General features: G+C 46.9%; 1 protein-coding gene across 1 annotated transcript in view; it reads right to left on the bottom strand.

The window, feature by feature from the left end:
- Positions 1-17,152, bottom strand: part of LOC310789333 (protocadherin-15-like) — a gene marked incomplete at both ends in the record, with an annotated part of 198,913 nt that overhangs the window by 53,906 nt on the left and 127,855 nt on the right. Inside the window, 4 exons of the mRNA XM_083650951.1 lie at positions 101-213; positions 2,101-2,241; positions 7,699-7,815; positions 15,079-15,309. Of these exons, the coding sequence (XP_083507077.1) occupies positions 101-213; positions 2,101-2,241; positions 7,699-7,815; positions 15,079-15,309 (602 nt within the window). The remainder of the gene's footprint in view (positions 1-100; positions 214-2,100; positions 2,242-7,698; positions 7,816-15,078; positions 15,310-17,152) is intronic.

Here is a 17,152-nt window from a genome sequence, read left to right as displayed (position 1 = left end):
CACACACACACACACACACACACACACACACACACTTAACTTAACACACACACACACACATACATTACTTGGGTGTGTGTGAGAATGTACTGTGACTTACGTGTACTCAGGCGCACTGAAGACCGGGATGCGAGAGGGCTGCTGGACGGTGATCTGCACCAAAGTAGTGTCAAACTTCACCGGCTCCCCTTCATCGTAGGCTAACACATATAACTGCAGAGGGAAATAGAAGATACACACAGACACACACACACAGAAACAAACACACACACACACACAAACACACACACACACACACACACACGCACGCACGCACACACACACACAAGCAAACAATTGTTTTTTTCACTACACCATAAATCAATCCCCTTTGTTGTTGCCCGGCATGTTTCTGCAGACATGTTTGGCATCCTAATAAGAAATACAGGCTAGCAAAATGTGATTTGGCGAGCAGCCTGCAAACCTCCCAGAGCCAGTATGAACATATCGATCTACATTCATAGACTGTGGAGACTGCAGCCTGTGGGAGAGAGGGGGAGAGATACAGCAGGCAGAGAGGGGGAGACAGGGGGAGACAGGGGGAGAGATACAGCAGGCAGAGAGGGGGAGACAGGGGGAGAGATACAGCAGGCAGAGAGGGGGAGACAGGGGGAGAGATAGAGCAGGCAGAGAGGGGGAGACAGGGGGAGACAGGGGGAGAGATACAGCAGGCAGAGAGGGGGAGACAGGGGGAGAGAGGGGGAGAGATAGAGCAGGCAGAGAGGGGGAGACAGGGGGAGACAGGGGGAGAGATAGAGCAGGCAGAGAGGGGGAGACAGGGGGAGACAGGGGGAGAGATAGAGCAGGCAGAGAGGGGGAGAGAGAGGGAGAGATAGAGCAGGCAGAGAGGGGGAGACAGGGGGAGAGATAGAGCAGGCAGAGAGGGGGAGACAGGGGGAGACAGGGGGAGAGATACAGCAGGCAGAGAGGGGGAGACAGGGGGAGAGATACAGCAGGCAGAGAGGGGGAGACAGGGGGAGACAGGGGGAGAGATAGAGCAGGCAGAGAGGGGGAGACAGAGGGAGACAGGGGGAGAGATAGAGCAGGCAGAGAGGGGGAGACAGGGGGAGAGATACAGCAGGCAGAGAGGGGGAGAGAGAGGGAGAGATAGAGCAGGCAGAGAGGGGGAGACAGGGGGAGAGATACAGCAGGCAGAGAGGGGGAGACAGGGGGAGAGATAGAGCAGGCAGAGAGGGGAGACAGGGGGAGACAGGGGGAGAGATAGAGCAGGCAGAGAGGGGGAGACAGGGGGAGAGATAGAGACAGACACAGAGAAAGGAAAACACGAGAGGGGAAAAAAGGTGGAGGCTAAGCGACTAGGAAGGGGAAATAAAGGAGGAGAGAGAACGTCCTGGTCCTCCTCATTAGGACCTAATATCCCAGAGCACCTGCGCCTCCGTTCAGAAGCACAGATATCAGATCAGCCTTGCTAAGGTCACCTCAACGGAACTAAAATGCCCTTACATGGGAGGCTGGGCATGCATCGATCCAACTATAAGACATGAGAAAACTCAATATCACTGCTGCTTAATCATTTGGTCACAGATGCAATGACCTGATGGCTGAGGCGATGCGGGCAACACAATGCTCTCAAATTTATCTCAGAAATTGAAGAGTCCGGGCGTCCGCGTCGTGTAGCGGTAGGCCCCCGGCCTTGAATCCAAACAAGGCAGAGCGTCCCCAGCACTGGTACAGCACAGGAGAGAGTCCGGTCAAGCAGGACTACACTGACCATAGACCTCCTTATCATCACCAAATCAGTTTGCTTTACAATTTAGCCAAATGCGCAGCACAAATCTAGCATAGCGATGTTTTAGATGATAAAGTAGATGTGGGGACCCCATCACAGACTGCAGAGCACATACTGTAACGAATAGCTGCCCAAAACACCGGCCACCAAACGGTGATCGTGGCTTAATTGACCTGGACGATGACACAGTGGTCTGGCTCGCCTCAACTGAGCTGAAAGTCTAAGAACAAACACCAGAAGAAGAAGAAGATGATAAAGTGGATGTGTTATTCTACATTATAACCATCGTTCTCATCGTCACCATCACTCGCCTGGAAGGTGCTGGCCGGCTCTTCGTTCAGGTTGACCCTCGTGAAGACGATTCCAGACACCGCTTTCACGTCAAAGATCCTCCCACTGTAGCTCGATCTGTCCATGTCCACTTTGTAGCGGACCACGCCGGCTGGAGTGTCCTGGAAGAAGGGGAAGAAAAACAGTAAGTATAATTTATCTGGACAGTACTTCCACCATAGTCAGCTGTAGAGTAAGACAGAGAATGCAATTCACTTTTTTTTTTTTTTTTGCCTTTATTGTATGGGTCAGTAGGCTGACAGGAAAGGTGGGGAGAAGGATGGGATGACATGTGGCAAAGGACCACGGGTCGGATTCGAACCCGGGTCGGCCACGCAGGGGACTAGTGGTGCGCGCTCTACCAGGTGAGCCACTGGGAGGCCCCAGAATGCAATGAACTGTTTTCCTTTTTTTACCTCTACTGTTATATGACTGTTTCTCAGCACATGTCTTTATCATGACACATAAGTGGTAGAAGTGGGAAAAGGTTGCTCTTCTCTCTCTGTCATCTGAAGGATGCGTTTCATGCAAATGTATCACTTCATACCTTCATCCATATTAGCAACTCTTAAGCTGTCACAGCCCTCATTAGTCCTGCCCCCAATATTAATTCTCTATAATCCATTGATTCAGACCTCTTCTTCACTTTCATTTGGAATGAAAAACGCTGTCGCCCCCTCGCTCTCCAGTACCACACACTTACATTCATTAGCGAGCGCTTGGACTCTAATATGACCCTTTGATTAAGATTAATCACGCTTGCTGATTGCTGATCATCTCTATAGCTATCTTATTTCAGTTTCCTCCCTTTGGACTTCAGATCCAGGCTGATTTTTAATCAGCTTTTTGAAGCACTGTTCCCCCAGCCTGAAATTATTATAGTCCCTCGGGACTGCATGGGTAAAACCTGGAGCTATAGAGGGAGGGAGGGAACTCCCGGAGGAGCGCCAGGCCCCTCGGGAGGCTTACTCACACAAATGTATCTCTGAGAGGTTATGAAATGATCCCAATTAATTCACTGAAGGCAATTTCTATTAAAAAACACACAACAAAAACAGTCTCTTCTCTAAAAGCTCTTCAAAAACAGAGCATCCTAGTACCCAGGCAGGTAGCTCGTACAGTATTGAGACCTGTAGAGACCTGGCTGTAGAGTTGGTTAAAGAAAAAGCTTAGCTCAAGGCCAAACACACAGTTTACAGTACGGTTAAGTCCATTTAACCTTTAGAAAGTCACTCAGTCAGAAGTAGAGCCCGAGGCCAGTTGAACCATACAAAGCAAATCGGACAAGTCCATTTTCACTTCTGAATAACAAAGAATCAGGTTTTCCTGAGTCATAACTAGGGGTGTGTGGAGGTGGTACTATTATATCTGTATCTGTATTTCTCCTATATGTATATATATATAGCCATTGCTATTAAATTCATCAATTTAAAATTACCTTGTTATGGAAGGGACGTACAGAAACAGTTTGCTTTTCAGCTGTATATAACAAACAAAAACCTCGATGTTACATAACTCTAAACATTGGCTTTTATAAACATAGCCAGATTCAATCACTTCTTCTTGTCGAGCTGTTTTGACTCACAGACCATGAATGTTTTATGCCCTCTGCTGGAGTAAAGGCACTGAGTCATTAACATAGCAAGCATGCAACAAAATACATTGCTTTATTGCTTTATTTACCACTTTGGCAGCTAACAAATTTATGCTGAGACTCCCGTACTGCAATAGGGCACTTCTGGGGGAGATTGGCAAGCAGGAATGCAATTCTCAACATTTTATTTGTTTTTTTGTTTTTTGTTTTTACCGGATTCTGCTTATGTTCAGTTTAAAATAGTTCAAATAGACAGTTCATAAAAATAAAAAATAAGTTCAGAAGCACCCGGAGACACTGGATGATGCATCAGAGTCACTACAGAACAGGGGGGGGATGTGGCTGAGAGTAGCACAGCACAGTCAGGCAACACAGTAAAACATTTTCATCTGACAGTATTGTGACTTGATCAATGATGTATTAGGTCTGTGAGTGACTGAGAGACTGAACAACAAGGGGGAAAAAAATCAAAAACAAACAAAAAGCGGCCAAGAGTTTTCCGGCCGAGATGAAGAACACTGCAGAAAAACTTGAATTTCCAGTGAGAAACGACTGTTCAAAACATCCAGTAAGACACCATTCAGTTCAAGTGCTGCCATCAAGGCTTGTTGTTGCAACCACAATGTTCCTCACATGGTTCCATGGTGATCTTCTCTCTTAGGTCAAGGGGGTTGAGTGGCACTGCTAGATAATTACAGTCATCAGTGTCTAAAAACATATTTTGTGTCTCTGTTTCCTGCGAGTGGGTGGATGGATATGACGCTCGTGAACCTGTACAGAGCAGTCAGGAGTGGGAATGGTGCACACCAAATTATGATTTATTATCAGACGGTACAGAAAATCTATATCAAGACTTCAAGCAAGAGCGAGTCACTTCCTCTCTTCTCTTTCTGTGTGTGTTAGAGAGGGGAGTGTGTGTGTGTGTGTGTGTGTGTGTGTGTGTGTGTGTGTGTGTGTGTGTGTGTGTGTGTGTGTGTGTGTGTGGTAGTACGTGCGTGTTTAGCGAGCACTAGCCTAGCCTAACAGAGGTGTCTATGACAGGCATCCTGTCAATAAAGTAGCTTTGAGTTCCCAAATCCATGTCAATAAGAGACTGGGTTAGGAAACTGATCCATCTGTCAAAGCACTCTCCCGAGTCACTCACAGGGTTTCACTCACACACTGCCTGTCTGCTCACTCCTCCTACCCATCCAGTGTGATTCATCACCTCCTTGGGATAGCTCACACAGCTCAGGCTATCATCATCATCACCATCGAGAGAGAGGGAAAACAAACAATGATTTCAGGGCGGCACAGTTAGCGAGGTGGAGAGGAAGTGGGACGCGGAGTGAGAGTGAAGCAGAGAGACAGAGAGAGATGTGCAGCAGTCATTGTGGCGCTCTTGTGGGTAGAACAGCTCTTTCCCACTCGAGCTGAGACTGACTGACAGGCATCGATCTCCCTCAGCATTTATAATATGTGCTACTGAGAGTACATGGGCGCCCCCCCCCCCCCCCCCCCCCCTACACTGCCCCCTGGTGAGATCCCACCTGCAGGAGGACCACTAACTGCCAGGCGTCACGTCCAGAGCAAGCCCCCAGGAATAGAGAGCCGCAGGGATGACGTATTTTTGTAGGCTGAATGCGGAAGTCCCGAACTTCCTGGTTCTTCACTGTTTCTGTCTATAGGATTTTTGAATGGGTTTTTGGCGCGATGCTTCAAATAATGTCTGTGGGCAACGCAAGTTTAATCAAACGCGAACCAAGGTTCAGCGGGATAATCTTCACACATGAGGACTACTTTCATGAGTTTTGAAGCGTAACTGCGAGCCCTAGAGGTAAAAAGCTCGTGCTAAGCTAATCCAGAACTACACACAATGTCGCATAGGCGTCCACGCATTGATTGTGATTGAAGGCGCGAGAGAAAGAATTTCCGCGTTCACTCGTGATGACGTATAATATCCGCGTCGACATTGTAGTCTCATTTAGCCGTTTGCTAGCTAGCCACCCTTTTAACGGCACATAAAAGCTTCAAAACTCATAAAAGTGGTCCTCGTGTGTGAAGATGATGTTACTAAACACTGGTTCACGTTTGATTAAGCCATCGATGCCCAGAGAGATTATTAGAAGCATCGCGCCAAAAAACCATTCAAAACTCCCATAGGCGAAAACTGTGAAGAACCAGGGCTGTTAGCATCGATGATTTCCGGACTCGTTACTGCGGCTCTCTATAGCGCTGGGCTTGTGAAGCCATTTGAACATGGTGGCGAAGCTCTGTATTGCAAGTCACGTGACGCCATGCAGCCCAGAAAGGAAAATTCCCATCCACTTGCATGGGGACCCCGGCAGCTGTTAAACCCAGGGGAATTTTTTCCGGGTGTCACGCAAAGTATAAAACGACTCTTTTAATTATCAACAAATTTTTTATGGGGCATTTTTTCTTCAGAAGCCACTAAGAGCCGTATACGGGGGTATTTTCTTCTTGTAATACAATCCATGGGTGGGAGGGGTGGGAGACGTCATGGAACACGTCATGGCACACATGCGCACTTCGCCTTGGGCCGCATGGTCAGGAAGTAAAACCAGGAAGAAAAAGCCCCCATGATGGCTTCATGCGCCAGTGAGCAACCTCCGTCCGAATGCATGGGTGGGCGTGGCACGTCCCCTATCCAGTTCTTTTAATACATCCATGGTCCAGAGATCCAGACTTTGCCGTAAAGCCCGTTCAGAGCTGGAGGCCAGAAGGGGGCGCTGGGGGGGTTTCTGTTCCTCTTTCACCGTGAAAACTTTGTAAAGAAACCAAAACAGACACGCAAGCTCTAACGCAATCTTCGTGTTCTGCAACCTGAGTATGGAACAAAACTTTGCTAACTTCATTTTTATACGGCTCATTTAACAATGCTGAGGAGTTTATGAAGAAAAATCGCTCTCCGTTTCAAAACCAAGAGAAGGGGGAGAGGGAGAGGAGGCATGAGTGCGATAAAATATTAAGGTGCCAATAAAGCCAGTTGAGTTTGGCGTGGAGTCGATGACATGGAACCAAATATTCTTTCGGAGAAAATAACCTTGTTATCCAGTATTTATTAGCTTGGGAAGCCATCTTTGCATTCCTCTAAATGCCCTTGTTGTACTGTACTATTGACAGAAATTGGAAGCCGGGCCGTAAAAAGCTACAGGCATGTGCCGCATTCCCCCCCAAAAAAGCAATAATGATTTCCATGGCTCCCGTGTAGCCTGCTCTTAGTCAAACTCTCTCTGAGCGCAACAGGGTGTCACAATTTCTCTTCAGCACCGTGTCATTTTGTTCCTTCGTTTGCAGATGGTGAAAAGAGAATACTTCACAGCTCCCCGATCCCAGGAGAACCTGCCCACATTTAATAAGGCAGAGGAGTCTGAGGCAGCAGGTACAGTATGTGAGGTAGCTGGGAGCAGCTGTGTGGGAGGGGAAGGCGGCGGGGGGGGGGGGGGGGGGGGGTAAAACAGCAATGACAAATATATAGGCTTACAGTACTGTGCCTCAAATTAGTGCATCTCAATAATATCTGGAGAATACTGCTTTACAATTTATCCTGTAAAATGAAAAGGAAATGAAAAATCTCCAATTCATGTTTTTAACTCTCCACCTAAAGGCCCACACGTGCTCTACGGTAAAACCGCTCTGCGCCCGCAGTGCCGTTGTTTTCCTATAGGGAGAGCGGTGCCGCCCAACTATGCGGCAGCAGCACTGCCCTCGGCGTCGCAGCACCGCTCGAATCTGCCACCGTGCCGCTGCGCTCAAAGTTCAAATGATTTCAACTTTGACCTTTCACGGGCGCAACCAATGTCGCCTAGCAACGGCTGCTGCTCTCCGCTCCGCCTCGCGGCGAGAGAAGAGGAGATGGCTTATCGTGTGAAGGCAGCTTCAGGTCGCTGATGGCGTTATTGTGCTTCTTAATCAGTCATGTTATATAGCTACATTGCACACATGTTAAACGTAAACCTCAGTGTGTTTACAGTCGCATACTCACCGATGGGTCCTGGTCCGTGGCGTGGACGGTTACGATGTATGCTCCTGACTCTGCGTTGGGCGCCACCATGCCCGTATAGAGGGCTTTTTCAAAGACAGGGGCGAAGTCATTCATGTCCTTCAAACGAGAAGATGATGGCATAAAGTTAGGACTTCATCATTATGTTATTTGCTTGTTAAATCTGCTATTTGCAATTGTGTGCGGCTTTATGACTAAACATTGCAATTGTCTGAGAGAGCGCAACACTGTTGGGTCAGCTTTGTAGAACATTCTCACTTACTCTCCTCCAGGCTGACAGGTCATCAGAGAGGGCAGGGATGGTGGAAGCCAAGATGGCTTCGGTGATGGATAATGGCGGGTATTGTGAGGATCAAATGAAATATGCTACTAATGTGTTTTCCCACTACTTCTGCTGATTTTTGTCTGCATACTGGATGGGCAATATTGTAGCTGTGAGGGTTCTGGAACAGCTACTTTGTTTGATTTCAATTAAATACTACCAGCAAGTTATTCAACACTAATTATCCAAAAGGAAATTAGGAAAATAATTCAACCATTCCAGTAATCCACCATGCCCCAGGCATCACACTCTCTCTCTCTCTCTCTCTCTCTCAGACACACACGCGCACGCACGCACGCACACGCACGCACGCACGCACCACACACTTTCTAGTGTGACTACAATACATCTGAAAATATATATCAGATATCCTTTGAAACTGTGGCGTAAACAATAATCGATGTCTCCATGCCTCTTTAACTTGAACCAAAAGGTGACGCGTACATAATAAAAATGCACAATCAATCAATTACCATTCAAACACAAATCCAGGGTGGAAAAGTCTTGGAGCCAGCGCGCAGAACACTACGACCGTCACATTAAAAGTCCTCATGAATTTTAGAACTACATTTCAATACAGCAAGTCGCTGCTGTCCTACTGTCCTCATCTCTACAGTTCATTACAAGAAATCACTTTACTTTCGACACCTCAGGATATGAAACATTTCTTGTTAGCGAGCAGCAGTGATTCACGGCTCTGGAAATAGTATGGAGAATGGAATAACATCACCACTGCTTTTAATCACTATCTCTCTCCTTCATTTAGCATTCAGCCCAGCTCTACAATATCCTGGGCCTTCAAAGAAATGAACCTTAGTTACTGTGCAACCTATGCTTTGCTGAAAGTAAATCTCACTCTTACATCTCTCAGGAATATCTTAAGTCTTACTGGAGTCTGATCCTTTCTTTCTCTTTAGTTGCTCTTTTTGGTCTTGTCCAAGCTGCCGGCAACAGTAAGTGTTCTATACAGTCAGTATCTCTTGGATCTATAGTATACACAGCTTGTTTAGGGGTTTCTAGCAGAAAATCTATGACCCACGGTGCGTGCCTTCAACAGCAAAAGCATAAAAACACACATGCACTAGTGTTGATGTGCACGCACACTCCAACACCCACACCCACACATGGGTCTGTGTCTTACACTGCCTACTGTTGGTGTGCACACACACTCCAACACCAACACACACACACACACACACACACACACACACACACACACACACACACACACGGGTCTGTGTCTTACACTGCCTACTGTTGGTGTGCAGCACGCAGGGGCGTCATGCAAGCCAACAATCTGAGGGGATCTTTGGCGGCGCACGAAGTGCGGCGCCAAAAGAAAGTTTGGGGGGTTGGAAGCCAGATTTAGAGGAATATCTCATTTTAAATTAACAGACTGAGCAGGTGTAACCATAAGGCTATTTTCCAAACTGCTCAGCCTCCTGGAAAGATCCATAATCACCAGACTACGTACATTGCCACTGCCCAGGCTCAATGGACTTGACAAAACCACACGTTTCAAAGCAATGTAACACAATGTTTATTTTGGCTCGTATTGCCTTTTCAGAAGGTAGAAATCTTTTCTCTTCCATTAGTCTCATCTAGTGTCCTCTAGTGCAGGGCTTCCCAACCATTTTTGTGCTAAGGACCGGTAGATACATGGAAAAAAAAGCCGCGGACCGGTTGCCAATTTGAATGGTTTTAGTTATATATATTTACTCACCAGGTGGCGACAAAGGGTAAATAACAGCCTTTTGTGTTGTACTGTATGTAGCCTATACAGTATTTATGTTTTTGTTTTAACTACAAACATAAATAAATGTCTACTTGAAACTATGTTTCAACTACCACACACAGCCTATAATATTATAGCCTATGTTTATTAAAAAAAGAAAAAAAATCCCATCTCAAAAATCAGTTACAATGGGCATGACGCTTCTGTGTGCACACACACTCCAACACCCACACCCACACACACACACACACGGGTCTGTGTCTTACACTGCCTACTGTTGGTGTGCACACACTCCAACACCAACACACACACACACACACACACACACACACACGGGTCTGTGTCTTACACTGCCTACTGCTGGTGTGCACACACACTCCAACACCAACACCCACACACACACACGGGTCTGTGTCTTACACTGCCTACTGCTGGTGTGCACACACACTCCAACACCAACACCCACACACACACACGGGTATGTGTCTTACACTGCCTACTGCTGGTGTGCACACACACTCCAACACCAACACACACACACACACACACACACACACACACACACACACAGGTCTGTGTCTTACACTGCCTACTGCTGGTGTGCACACACACTCCAACACCAACACACACACACACATGGGTCTGTGTCTTACACTGCTGGAGTAAAAGAATAGAGGGGAAAGTTTGGCCGATTCATTTGGAGCAGCAAGACACCCAATCCATCACCGCAACAACAAAACAAAACAAGGAGTAATCAAGCAGGAGTGACTCCAAATAACCCTCTGGAGGTGTTATATGAGGAAGGAAGTGGAATGACTGGAATCAGCTCCATCTCTAGTCCCCGGGAAGCCTGCGAGAATCCATTACGCTCACTCTATTTCATGTCTGCCATTTCAAAGAGCAGACATAAGGGTTTGATAAGACTAGCTCTGCTGTGCCTTATCCTATCAAACAGCGTTGGGTGACAGCGAAAACACTGCATCAAAGCGTGTCCTTATCGGAGGACAAACTCAAGCTACAGGTAGGTAAGGTCATGCAGCGAGCCAGCCGACTGAGCTCGGGAACTTGCTCTTATTTTGACATGGGAAGTGGCTAAGTTCTGCATCCTTAGGTCACTGGGGGGGGGGGGGGGGGGTGGATCTGGACAGAATACATCCACACACAAATGCACATACATGATTAATGCATAGGGAGAGAGAAGGGAGAAAGACACACACACAGGCACGTAGGCACGTAGACACACACACACACACACACACACACACACACACACACACACGCACAAGCACACACGCACACGCACACGCACACGCAGTGTCACAACAGAAGGCGGCTAATCCTTTGGTTTGGATTGAGCTTTTAATCTGTTGAAAGGTTGGAAAGGGAACACAGCTCCTGGAAATCCTGATATAATTGCAGTCACAAAGTGCTAATGAGTCCTTCAGAGCTGGAATAGCAGATGCACCTATCCATCAAGCCGTCTGTGTGCGGGTGAGGCTGTGCAGACTGCTAGGTCAGGAGGCCAAAACAGGAAATACATTGAGCCCGAGCACTGAATATCTTGACACACGGCTATCAAGGCTATCTTTCAAAAGATAATTCAATACAGAATCCAATGCCAGAGTGAGTGACTCTGCTATGAGGTCTTTGACAAGAGAGGATTCCGAATTGGCCCTGACTGTACCAATAACATCCCACACACAAAACAGTTGTAGTCAAACCACCTTCTAACTTGAAGTTAGTATGAGGGGTTTGACTTTGCGTTAAGAGTTTCCTGGGACAAAATTGAAAACTGTTGAAGGGCACTTTATTCATCATTGTGGTCGTGATGAGATCAAACATTTTGGCGGTGTTCTCGACTAGACAAGCAGGGCTTAAAGACCTCCGGCATGTGGACGTTTTAGATTCACAAACGTTTTTCGACAAAAAAGAAAAGAAAAGAAACAAAGCAATATTTTACATTTACCGATGGAATGCAAGCATTTTTTTTCATCAAATGAACATCAAGCTAGTTTCTATCACAATGTAGCACCAATTCCGTCGTGTAGCACAGCTGAAATATGGAAACGAAGATTATGAAAGCTGGCGAAGATACACGCGTCACTGAGACCGCAGTCAAATCAAAAGGCGATAGGTATGCATTGAATAAACGGGTAGAGACGGGAGACACTTGGTGCAACAAATGAAGGGAACCGGCTGTTTGTTCTGCACTGTGTGCTCAACCAGCAGAAAGCAAGAACTCTTTCCACATGAGCTAAATCCCAGGCGACAACGCCGCTATCTGATATTTGATATCTGACCACACCGGGAGCCACAGTTACAGCTGCCACTCACAATGACAGAGCGGAAAAGTGATGTCTTTCACAATTTACAGTCGTCATTCAGCAGCAAATACATTTTGCATCGCTTTGGCTGTTCTCTACAGAGCCGCTCGGGGGGGTCACCGGGTAAGAAAAAAATAATGATATGGAAAATCATAAACCGTGCACTGCTCCATGTGCACGGATTAGTAGCGGATTAGTAGGCCACACACACTGATTTGTAATATGTACTGTATACCTTTAATATTTAATATGTACTTTACCGCTATATTGATACCGTCAAAGAGGGACACCACAGCGGCCCACAGAGTTGCATTATAAAATTTAATTAACACGCTTCTACAAGCCTGATTTATAGGGAGTAAATGGGTTTCATATTGTCACCAAAACACATGGGATCATAAATTAGACATGCTGATGTGATGAATCAATGGTTATGGTTGACATAATGTTCTAGGTGCCTAATGGCTATTACAGCTTACTGTAGTGGTGTGTAAGGGCTCTGGCTCGCTGTATATAGGCCTAAAAGTCCCTCTTTGATGTGATCAATGTAGATATTACAAATCTGTGTGCATGGTTTACTAATCCGAGGGCACAGTTTAGGAGTAAATTGTAAGAAAACCATGCCTGCTGGTTTCCGCATAAATAATGTATATTTATTTTATTATTATTATTATTATTATACCAGGTCCCTGGATCCCTGGGGGCTCCACAGTTATCATCAATGCACTCGGTTTATAGATTAATAATGCCTTCTTCTTTTTTTTACCAAGTCCCCCCCCACACTTTTTCTTCCATTTTCTCCCCAATTGTAATTGGCCAATTCCCCCTGGTGTCCCGGTCGTTGCTCCACCCCCTCTACTGATCCGGGGAGAGCGGTAGACTAGCACATGCTTCCTCAGATGCATGTGCAGTCGCCAGCCACTTCTTTTCAACTGACAGCGAGGAATTTCACTGGCAGGACGTAGCGCGTAGGAGGATCACGCCATTCCCCCCAGTTCCCCTCCACCCTGAACAGGTGGCCCGACCGACCAGAGGAGGCACTAGTGCAGCGACCGGGACACTTAAACCGGCTTCCCAGAGAATCTGAGAGCGAACGGCCCTCAGCAGCCTGTTCTTATTACATGTTACGGAGTTACTGGTGCTATTAACCCCTAGACATGTGCATTGTTATTGATCAAACTAGACCCTGACCGTAACAACACTGTTTCAAGCTAATTGTTGTTAGATTGATCAAATTACAAAGCAATTTATCAGTCAACTTTTAAATGAACATAATGTAACGGGTTCGAGTTTGTGTGATGCTGTACCTGTTTATGTTGGTGATGCAGTCTGTGCATGTGGGTCTGCCTGTTGGGGATTTACAGGGTTTTGGTGGGACAGTGAGCGCAGCTGACGTTCAGTGGGTGGGTTTAGTGATAGAAGCTCACCTGGGATAGGCTGGGGGGGTGGTACACCGGGAGTAAGCTCTCTGGGGATTAGCTGGGAGGTGAAGAGCTATGTCTGAGTGCGGAACAGATCGGGAGAGAAGCAGCGTGGGCTTGAGAGCGAGAGGTTGTGTGTCTGAGAGCTGAGGCAGCTAACAGGTTAGTGTGTGGGGTTTTATTTGTTATTTTGGTGTCATCACAGCCTACAGTGGGCGTTCAGTTGGCTAATAAAGAGCATAATTGAGACTTCGCCTCGAGTGGTAATTCCTGACTCGCCAACATTTTCATCATTTTTACCCATTTGAGTTTTGTTACTTCCACCCCTCATATAAAAACGCCATAATGCTATATGAATCACCCCTCATATATAACACCATAATGTTACTTCCTCACCTCATATGTAACACCATAATGCTACTTCCACTCCTCATATGTAACGCCATAATGCTATATGAATCACCCCTCATATGTAACACCATAATGTTACTTCCTCACCTCATATGTAACGCCATAATGCTACTTCCACCCCTCATATGTAACACCATAATGCGATATGAATTTTAACAATCCTGCTGTGGCTGAGGCAGCTATCTCTGCAGGTGTAAGGGAAAACGGAAAATATGACAAGCTGAGACAAGTAAAGTGCCACAGAGTAATGCTAGGAGACTGTGAGTAAAAACGTAAAAGGAAGTCAAACTGAGTAAAGTGGAACTAAAGTGAAACTGGCAACTGCATGAGAAAAGCTAGCATAACATAAGAAGCTAAAGGAGCATGTAAATCAAATGGAAAACCAACGTGAGTATGACTCTGATGATGAAGATTTATCCATTTCAGACAGTGACGACCGATACTTGGTGACACCGCTGTTGGAGGGCAAAGCTCTGAGGAAGAGGTCAATATTAAATATTATATAATACTATATTAATAAACCGGAGCCCAATCCCTTGTATGTGTACATACTTGGCCAATAAATCTGATTCTGATTCTGATTAAAGGATAACACTGGTGTCATTTTATTATTAGTTTTCTATCACCATTAATGCCAATAGAAGGTTGAGACCCACCGGTGTATTTGCCACAGTTAGATTCTCTGTTACACTGCAGGTTTGCCGCCCCTACCTTCTCCAGAAGAACCACTGTTTTCAGAAATACATTAAAAACAGCTTAGAGACTGCCTTGACTGGTTTTTCATTTGAGTCATTTAAATTTTTTATGTATCTCTGGATCTTCTTGTTGTTCTAATGTACCTGCTTGAAGTAAAGATATGTAAAGAACTAAAGATTTGAAGAGTCTATTCATTTGAAATAATTATAGCGCATTAGTAGATAATGGTTCTCTCCAAGAAACTTCCTAAGAAGTCAATTAGGAACTCGCAGACCCGCAAACCCAATTAACTTCTGTTAAGCATTTATCTTTTTCTGCTCAGATACAGACTGGGAAAACACTGCGAGCGTATTCGTGCACTGCGCTGCAGCTGCTGGGGGGCGCATGAGGACAGAGGGAGGGTGAATGCAGAACACTGGGAAGGGTAGTGGGCTGACCATCTGGGGCTCTTACCCGGATGTACACCGTGACGGTGGCTTGTCCAGGGGGCATGATCCCTCCTTGGTCGACAGCCTCCACCTGGAACGTGTAAATGGTCTCCTCACCATTGGTGGCCAGGTCCTCATAGTCCAGGACCTGCAGCACAGTTAACTCCCCAGTGAGAGGGTTGACTGAGAACAGCTCCCGGGCCGATTCGGTCAGGATCCGGTACGTGATGTTGGAGAACAGGTCTGAGTCGACCGCCTGTGAAGAGCAGGAGGAGGAGATGGAGAAGGAGAAAAAGATGAATGGCGTCACGGGCAGCAGAGGATATGTGTGGTGGAGAGACAGTGGTCTGATGGAAAGACAGGAGAGTGAGAGGGAGATCAGCATATTTCAAAAGCGGCACACTTCACATAGACAAACAGACAGCAAATGTGATCATTGTTTCTATTTCAATTCAACATTTTTATGCTGTTGGGGGGGGGGGGGGGGCACACATATGAATCATTAATAAGCTTGGATTAAATGAAGCACAGAGGAAGAGCTTGGTCGGTCCTTTTTGCATCAAATGGCAAGTAGATATTCGCCTCATCTGCATGATGGGATAAGGATGCAGAGGGAATGACATTATTCACTGACACACAAAAACAAGACGCAGTCTAATAACGGCATGGCTTCCACACTGGATCATTGGATGGTCATTGGATGCAATGTGGATGTGGGGGAATGTGTGGTTAGCTTGTTGTTTGCACGTGTCGTGGGGGGGCGGGGGGCGGCGGGGATCGGCTCTCTCACCGGGGGGCAGCACACAGCGGCCTTTACCCGGCAGGGCCGAATGTCATCGGAGCGGCTGCAGCCGGGGGGATACATCGTGGGTGGTGATTTTTCTTGGATTTTCTTGTCGTGGGCTGACTGCATGTTCCTTTGCATCTACATTAAACTAAAATATTAACATATTTTTTTCAATATTTTTGCATGGTTATTTGTGCAGACATTAATATTCCTGGTGGGCTGAGAATCACGTGTGGCTCCTTTGAATTCAGTGCTGTTTGATACCCGGTTGTGTCAGGTTTCTGTGTTTTCTGTTGGTGATGTCATGCACGTAGCAGCGTGAGCTGTGATTGCTCTACTTTTGTGGGGACAGTCAGACAAACCCCTGTTCTAGACGGCCTGTGGCCACGCCTTCAAAATAAAACACATTCAAAAATAGATGAAGATGGAATGGAGGGTAAAGGAGGCTGAGCAGTCGGTTTCATATCTGCCCAGACGATGGCTATTATGTCACCGGTCTTCACCCCACCAGCCACCACCCACCCGCCTCTCTCTCTCTCTGTAGCTGTATATCTTGCTCTTCAGGTGTCATGCCAGCCACCGCCACCGGCTAAGGGTTGGGGTGTTGTTGTATCGTATCGGAGATGAATGCTGGCACAGTGCCAGCGTAACTCACTCACACCCCACCGCCCCACCCCGTTCCTCTCCCTCCCCTCTCTCGCTTCACTCGGAGAGAGATGTCACTCACACATCGTGCCAGCAATGACTCCCCTCCTCCCCCCCCCCCCCCCCCCCCCCGCGCTCCATCGGTGCTGTGCATCGCATGCACTCGCTTTCCCCCATGCATCTCCACGTCGGTGCAAAACACCTGCGGCAATGTTTGACAGCGCCGCATCTAGCCGAGACAGCTTCCATCAAGTTACGAAGCTTTCCCCCCACGAAATCTGTGGAGCGTTACATTAATGGTTGTCAGGAGGGGAGGAAGGAAAAAATGATCCTCTTCGTAAAGCCTGGTTAGACGAAGAACCCGGCATTAAGTCTTACTCCGTTTGAGTCCAGAAGAGCCCTCAGAGAGCCCAGAGAAATGCCCAGAGAGCCCAGAGAAAGAGAGAGCAGAGAGAGAAAGACGTTTCTCTCTCTGCTGTGTTTGTGAAAGGCTAATTGTTTCCGCTAGGAAGCGCATGACATTTTCAGCCAAATTGCTGTGGCTCCTTTCAGGTTTAAGGATGCTGAAGCAGTGTTCATGCAGCAGCTGTTTAATGCATCCCTGCTGCATGCCGCGTGATGTGAAGGGAGACAGGGGAGATAGAGGGAGACGGGGGAATGTACAATC

The sequence above is a fragment of the Poromitra crassiceps genome (genome assembly GCF_964638095.1).
Source record: "Poromitra crassiceps genome assembly, chromosome: 14".
Taxonomy (NCBI): Eukaryota; Metazoa; Chordata; class Actinopteri; order Beryciformes; family Melamphaidae; genus Poromitra; species Poromitra crassiceps.
This window is presented reverse-complemented; position numbering and strand designations above follow the sequence as displayed.